Source organism: Rattus norvegicus, chromosome X (assembly GCF_021556685.1).
Source record: "Rattus norvegicus strain SHRSP/BbbUtx chromosome X, alternate assembly SHRSP_T2T, whole genome shotgun sequence".
NCBI lineage: Eukaryota > Metazoa > Chordata > Mammalia > Rodentia > Muridae > Rattus > Rattus norvegicus.
In genome coordinates, this window is record NC_141554.1 from 7,690,978 (window position 1) to 7,698,789 (window position 7,812).

The 7,812-nt window shown below is 44.8% G+C and overlaps 1 protein-coding gene and 1 pseudogene across 3 annotated transcripts; both read right to left on the reverse strand.

The window, feature by feature from the left end:
* Positions 1-341, reverse strand: Ptmal1 (prothymosin alpha like 1). Of its 3 annotated transcripts, none has more exons than XM_087601134.1 (2): positions 246-341; positions 1-212 (listed from the first exon to the last, which is right to left on the reverse strand). In XM_087601134.1, exons 1-2 carry the CDS (start codon positions 339-341, stop codon positions 6-8), a joined length of 303 nt encoding a protein of 100 aa, XP_087457260.1. In that variant the 3' UTR covers positions 1-5. The 3 variants fall into 3 exon arrangements, with proteins under 3 accessions (XP_087457260.1, XP_087457261.1, XP_087457259.1); XM_087601135.1 differs by having other exon boundaries at positions 1-149; positions 189-341; XM_087601133.1 differs by having other exon boundaries at positions 1-341.
* Positions 342-4,530: 4,189 nt separating this feature from the next.
* On the reverse strand, positions 4,531-4,675 carry LOC147998128 (Nuclear RNase P; annotated as a pseudogene).
* Between the last annotated feature and the right edge of the window lie 3,137 nt (positions 4,676-7,812).

A 7,812-nucleotide genomic window follows, 5' to 3' on the forward strand; every position in this document is an offset into this window, starting at 1 on the left:
GCTGTCTAGTCATCCTCATCAGTCTTCTGCTTCTTGGTGTCAACATCATCATCCTCATCATCTTTGGCTACCTGCTTGCCCCTAGGAGCCTCAGATTCCGCATCTTCATTTTCATCCTCTTCCTCATCATCACTTTCTTCCTCCTCCTCCTCCTCCTCTTCCCCACAGTCTTCCTTTTTTTTTACAGCAACCTCACTATCAGCCCCCTGCTCCTCATTTTCCTCATTAGCATTCCCATTGGCAACTGCTTCTTTTCCATTCTCTGCCTCCTTCACAACTTTCTTCTCCTTCAAGTCTTTGGTGGTGATCTTGGAGCTGGTGTCTACTGCTGGGACTGACATGGTGAGTGAGGCATGCCCGTTGGTGCGATGCAGCAAGTGAGAAAGAAATCCAGTTCAAGGACTCTGGTGAGAAAGCTGCAGAAGTCTGCTGCAAAGATGGCTCAAGTGACCCAAGAACAATGCAAAGATGGCTTTTCAGATCAGCCAATGGGCCACACAATATATTTTAATCATATTCTTTGCTCTCCCCCAACTCCTCCCAGATTCCCACCAATTCTTTACCCATCCAACTACATGCTCTTTCTCTTTCAAAAAGGAAAAAAATACATGAATAAATAAAAACATCAAAAACAAAAATACAAAAATGAGAATCAAACAGATAAACTAAATTTACAAAGAATATCAACACTCAACCCTCCCCCCCGCCAAAAATAAACTCTAAAAGTACACAATAAAACATAGGGTCCATTTGGTATTGGGCAACTACTCAAAGACTATGTGACACTGCTTGCGTGACCAAGAACCTGGGACTAGATGGTCAAGGGACATAGTGTAAACCTAATAATACAGGTTTAAAAAAAGAAGAAGAAAATAGTGATAATATGATTCTTAATGATACTCTTCTGTACTCATAGATTAGCACCTTGTTTGTCCATCATCAGAGAAGCTTCCTCATGCAGCAGATGGGGTCAAATACACATTACTCAGAGGCCTTGGAACACTCAGCCCCAAATAGGATGTGCCCATCAAAATCTCTCTCCTCAGAGTTCAGGGAACTCCATGGAAAAAGAAGGAGAAAGATCCCTGAATCTTGATGGGTAGGCTTGACAAAGGCACCTCATTTAGTGCTGAGTGCTCCAAAGTCTCCCAGTCCCTGCACATTTCCAGTTGGGCATCTCTGTTCAATCCTACATCCTGCAAGAAGCTTCCCTGAAGGAAGTTGGATACTGCTCAGATCCATAGAAATAGAAGTAGTTCAGTAATTTTGTTGATACGTTCCATTAGCAGAATAGTAGTTTTTCTGCTAGGCCCATGATCTATCTACTTTCTGGTTCTTGGCCACTTAGAGGTGACAAGTATGAGTTCCTTCTTGTGGAATGGGCCTTAAATACAATCAAAAAATGGGTGATTAAGCCTGTAACATTTTTGCCCCTATTGGAACTGTTGTGCCCAGATTATAAAAACCACAAAGAGATCACCAGAAATCACAACCCAATGAAATCACATGAGGGTCTTTATTCGAGCTCAAATTTGGGCCACCAATCTTCCTGATGGAACAGGAAGGACAGTACACCCCAGTTCTAAGTGAAGGGGGTTTGTAAAGGAAAAAATAACTCAAGTGGGGGTTTCCAAGCCTTGGCATTACATGAGAGGGTAAAGAAATGTTGGTCTTTCAGTTAATTGGTTTACAGCACCTGGTTAAACCACAGTGAGTGAGCCTACAACAAAAAGGAGCCTCTTGACCTGAGAAAGAGTCATGTTTCCTTAGCCCACTTTATGGTTATCAGCCAGCTGCAGCTGCAGCTGCTGTGTCTATTTTGCTACTGCCAGGAACATTTTGTGAATTTTTTCTCAGACCTCAAGTGAAGGGACCATGCCTCTCTAAGGGAAAGTTAACTTAGAATGGAGTTTTAAGAACAAAATGGACTTTATTCTGCTGCCTCAGTCCCTTCATTCCCCCCTCTACTAGTTACTTGGAAGCAAACCTTGGGCTCTTTGAGGTCCAGATTGTTTGTGCTAATTTGTTGATTGATAGTGAGATCTCATTACCACTAGTTGCATAGCCCCCAATCTCTGTTTTATATATTATAAAAGTTTGTTTATGATACATGGTCTAAAGGTAAGGAGAAGTAAAAGAATAACTAACTGTCCCATGAGGGTAGAAATAAAAGTTGTTAACCAGGAGAGGAATCAAACAGTGAGTGGTATCATCTTTTATAATTTTCTCATTCCTTTTGGCATCTATCTATACCTTTTCTAACTTTAGCTAATGATTCCCTAATAATTCCAGAGTGGGTAACATAGAAGCAGCATTTCTTATGGAAGGTGGCACATAGCCCTGCTTGTAGAAAGACTAAGTCTAACCCCCTCCTGTTTTGTAACACCACTTCAGCCAGAGAATGTACGTTATGCTCCAGGTGGGAAACGAAACTTCCTAGGCACTGGATATCTTTATCTATGTCTGCCTTTAAACTGTTATAGTTCTTTTCTTTGTAATATTAGGGCAGTTATCCCAGTGCCAACCTGAGCTAGCCCTACCCCTAGAATTAATGTTAAGTCAAAGAGTAAGTTTTCTCCTTTGTCTCATAAGGTCTCCCTCAATTTGTCCTACTAAGGCTCTTAATACCATTTTCTCTGAATAATAGGTTATGTGGGGCACTAATTGAACCAAAATTACAGAACCCATCTGGGGTAAAAGCATTAAGAACCACCCCATTCATGCAAATGAATGATAAAAACAGGCCCACCATGTCTGTTCTAGGGGAATAATCGGTTTGGAATAAACTATGGGAACAGTCTGATTGTTGATGTGACAAGGGGACTTTCCCCATACAGATACCCTGTTCTGATATAGTCTGGAGGGTTAAAGCTGAACCTTCCTGTGACCATCTATATGTAGAAACATTATATTTAACTCTTAACTCAATGTCTTCATAAAAGATGGATATAAGACACACAGTACATATAATTAGCAGGGACAATAGACTCAGAACTGAGACTGAATCAACTTGAACTTGAGGAGGTAGGTGTCCTTTTGAACCCTCCATTTTGGTACAGCTGGAGTCAAGTTGTCTTCTTTAGTGGAAAAGCAGGTCTGGTGTGAGTGTAGTGCACCCAGACAGTGATTTTCATCCACTTTGTTACAGTTGGCATGGTTAACAGGATGATGTAATGTCCTTTACACCTGGGTTTAAGTGCACCTTATTTCCTCACATAGACTCAGTCTCCTTGACTTGTGTGGTTCTGGAACCCGGCCTGCTTTATAAAGGGCACATAATTTAAGCCAAATGTATTTATGAGGGGGGAAGAAGTGCCTGGAGGAAGAGACTGAGTCCAGATTACTTCCATTTCTGTAGTCACTGCTGCCCCTGTTCTCTGAGCCTCATGGTTGAAGCTGCTTCTTTCTGTCCATAAACCAGGTCCACTCTGTCTCTTACAGAGGAAAGTCCCTCAAGTCAGATCAGGTTCTGTGTACCTGAGCACAACCTCGTCACGTTGATGGAGTGGACAGTCCAAGTCAGGGTCAGTCAGGAGAGTTGCAGGGTTCAAGGAAACAGGTGGCTAGAAAATAACTCAGCCAGGGTTGATTAGTAAAGTCTGATAATGAATCATATTAGGTGTTACTGAGCCATCAATCAGGGGCCACTTGAGTACCCCTTCAATTGCATGAGGGGTAGTCACAATTAAATTCTGTCCCAAAGTTAATTTATCTGCATCTTTTTCCAACAGTGCTGTGGCAACAATAATACACAGGCAAGCTGGCCATTCTGCTGCCACTGGGTCCACTTTCTTTGATAAATAAACCTCCAACTGTTTTCATGGTCCTAGAGTTTGGGTCATGACCCCTTTAGTTACTCTTCTTCCAGCAATCTATTGAAGCTTGGAGTTTCTTTTTTCCTGGATCTGAGGCCTTGTTGGCTAGAAGGACTCTAACCAAATCCTCATCCAATGTCTTTCCTGTTTAATCTGCACTTTTCTTCACTCTCTTTGCAACTTTCACTAGATCCCTCAACAACTTTTCTCTTAATCTTTCTTGAATCTATATCTTTCTTCCTAATGTCTGGCACTAATTGATGAAATCCAGGGCTACCATGCTAGAATTCTGATTTCTCAGGGTCTATGTGTGTATAGCCTTACACATAGTCTTTATGACCTGTTCAAGAAATGCCAATTTTTATCAATTTCCTGTCTAATATTGTATCTAAACCTTGGCCAAATTATTGTTGAGATCTGCTGAAAGAGCCTGGTGGTAAATTTGGAGACGTTCCCAATCTGGGTAGGTTCCCTGTGGAGCCAGGAGCCAGTTTCTTGGCCTCTGTCTGTGGTGAAGAGAACCTGTAAGAGCTTTGGGGACACAGGGGGTAGGGTACACATGGAAGGGAATGGTTGTTGCCTCTCAGTGGGCAGAATGTGGCAGGATAGTGTCAGTAAAGACCTTCTCTTTACAATTCAGAGACCACATCTGTTCAGACAGGGAGCAAGCATTTCTCTTGGCAAGAAGGATAGCCAATTACTGAACAAAACAAGTGATCAGAAGTCTGTTGCAAGCTCACGTGAGGCATACATTTGCCCACTTGGGGCCTCTTCTGTCCAGTTTGTCCAGGCATGAATCCCTGCTCTCTGGGAACTCACCTCCCAACTCAGGGAAAGCCTGGTTAGAGCTGCAGGAGGCCCCAGCCTTAAACCTTCTAGCGACCATGGGTGCCAATATGCACTGTGCCTGCACTCAGCAGAGGGGGAGGGGGCAAGGGGATAAGTCTGTGTGAGCCATAAAATTCAGAGCAGAGCCGGTCCTGAGAGAAAAAGAGAATCACTAAGTGATTGCTGGGAGTTGAACTCAGGATCTCTGAAAGAGAATTCAGTGCTCTTAACCTCTAAGACATTTTTCCAGCCCTAAAGCTGATGCTGCCAACAAGGATGAAGCCAGCTGCTGGGTTGGAGTTGGCTCCTGTTGTTCCTTGTCACCTTGTGGCCATTCCTGTGACAAAGCATTTGGGGGAGGGGATTTTGAAAAACACTTTATCCTCTACTGCTGACACCTTGGGGAGTTCTTCCTCCAGTGGCCATCCAACATCAAAAGCCAGCCACTCCAAAATAAGTAGTCCTTAACCCTAACTTTCTTAAAATGAATAAGAGTAAGATTAAGGTTGTTGTGATAAAATCCCGACTTGTGTCCAGGCAGAACACACCAAACCAACCACGTGGAAAGGTTTAATGAGAGAAGAAGAGTAGAAGAAGAGAGAAGAAAAGAAGGCGGCCATGGGCATGGGAAGAGAAGGGACAGGGACAGAGGGCAAGAGAGCAGAGAAGAACAAAGAGCAAGAGGGAGAGGAGGGGGCAAGCAGCCCCCTTTATAGTCAGGCACAGCTGGCTGTTGCCAGGCAACTGTGAGGCAGAGCATACCTATCTATTGCCATGTAGTTGTAGGGGTGGAGCTTAGACAGAATACCAACATTCCCCATTTTGGTTTAATTAAAAAAGAAAAATTAGAGACGATGGTGGAGCAGGAATATAGTCGTCGTGATCTCTATTTCCTACTTCCTTTGGGGTGATGTGCCTCTAGGAAACTTAGAAAAATGGGTATGGGCTGTTCGTCCAGTCTTAAGAATTGACTGCTTCCTTGTTGTACAGGGTCTGTGGAACCATCAGAGGATAGGTCAGAAGGAACAGGTACAATAGAAGTGTCTGTGTCTGTGAGAGGAGATAGAACATCTGGAAGTTGCTTCTCTGGAGCCGTCCTAGGTATAGTAAGCACCTGGACTTGACAAGATGCTAGAACACACATATATATTTATTATAGGTAGAGAATAAGATTAAGTGCATTTGAAAGAAAAGAAATTTTTTTTCTTAGATGTGCATTTGAAACCCAGAGGAATCCCACCCTTTGGAATAGGTAGTACGTGGAAACTTTAGGCAGATGTACTTATCTGGGTGGAGTCTATTTGGTCCATGAGACTTAGGGGTCTACCTGAGAAGCTGGTAAAGGAAGCAACATGTCCATGTTAGTAGGTTGGTTGGCTAGAAGGAGCAGAGGGACTGCTGGAGAACTTGGGTTCAGGCAAATGGGTGGAGCAAAGGAAATAAAAGCTCCCAACTTAGCTAGAAGATCTCTTCCCAATAAGGGGACAGGGCATGTTGGCACTACCAAAAAGGAATGGGTGAGAGGTACACCCGTAAAAATGTAACTAAGCAGTGGGGTTTGATGAGGAAGGTAAGGTTGCCCCCCTACCCTGACAATAAGGGATCAGGAGAGAACTGGGTCCCCAAAACTCTGTTAGGACCAAGTAAGTGGCTCCAGTGTCCAAGAGGAAGGAGATGGGTTGCCCACATACCATGATAGTTGCCTGGGGCTCCCTGCTGGTGGTGGCAGTGGTTAGGTCCAGGAAACTCAGGCCCCTTCAGTAGTCCATAGCCAAGCCTAGGAGATCCATTGGAGGGTTATCTGGGAGTGATGTCCCTCTGTCCTGTGTAACACGAGGGCAATCGACAGCCCAGTGTCCCTCTTGATGGCACCTCGAGCATAGCCCCTTGGCTTGCTGAAGTTAGGGAAAGCCCTCGCCCAATGACCTTGTTGACCACATTTGTAGCAGGAGCCTGGTGGTCCCTTAGCCTTAGAAGACCAGGAATCCAGTGCAGTGGCTGAGGCTGGTCGACCAGCATATGGTATTTTTGTCTGTGAGCCTTCTCATCTCTCCCATGGTACACTTTAAAGACCAGCACTTAAACTTCTGCCTGTGGAAGTAGGGGCCCCTCTCTAGCTTTTTAAGTTTGTCTTTTAGATCGGGGTAGCTCTGGAAAAAGAAATAGGTCATCAGAAGTTGTTTACCTTCTGGATTTTCAGGGTCCAGATAAGTATATTGCAATAAAGTCTTTGTAAGGCGTTCTAAAAATTGGGACGGATTTTCCTGTTTTTCCTGGATGACCTCTTACAGTTTTTCAAAATTCACTGGTTTTTAAGACTGCCCTGTGGAGACTGGCCAGAAGCCAGGTCATGAACCTATCTCTGGCTAAAATACCACCTGTGGAATTATAATTCCATCAGGGATCTTGGTCAGGTACTGCCTCATATCCAATTAGGTATGTTCGTCTGCATGTATTCTCTCCTGCTCCCAAACTTGCCAGCATTCCTCAGGAAGTAAATTATTAGTAAGGATCATATGTCAAGACAGGGTAGGAATGAAAAATCTGCAGAGCAAGGGAGAGGCTCAAGCATGTGTGTGTGCAAGCATGTGCAGCTGAGGCACTGGTACGTGGGTGGCGGTGTAAGCACACTGGAAAAGACAGTGTGAAATCTGTTTATCTCAAAGCTGTGGTGGCCGAGCACAGGAGCAAAGTCTGGGACAGAGAGAGCTCGCTTGCAAATGGTTCTTAGCAAGCAGAATTCCCTGGCAGGATGCAAGGGGCGGGGCCAGACTCGCTTTTCCTGCTGCTGCGCAAGTGTGGAGGTCGCACGCGCATAGGAAAGCAGGTCTCACAGAGACGCAAGGGACCGGGTCAGACCTGCTTTTCACAGGGCACAAACCAGGAGCTGCAGCAGTGCAGCAGCAACGAGGAAGGGAAGAGGGGAAGCCCAGGGGTCACATGCGCATGGAAAAGCAGGTCTCATAGGCAGAGTCCTTGGTGGACGCAAGGGATGGGGCCAGACCTGCTTTTCCTGCTGCTGAAAGACCCTCAGATGGAGGAGACTCTCGCTCCAATCCTGAGGATGACGCCACCCCACAAACACACGAGACTCACGTCTCCTGATACAAAAGCATGAGGTTTACTCGGGATACCAGTGCACTGGGGCTCGACAGGGTGATCCTCACGC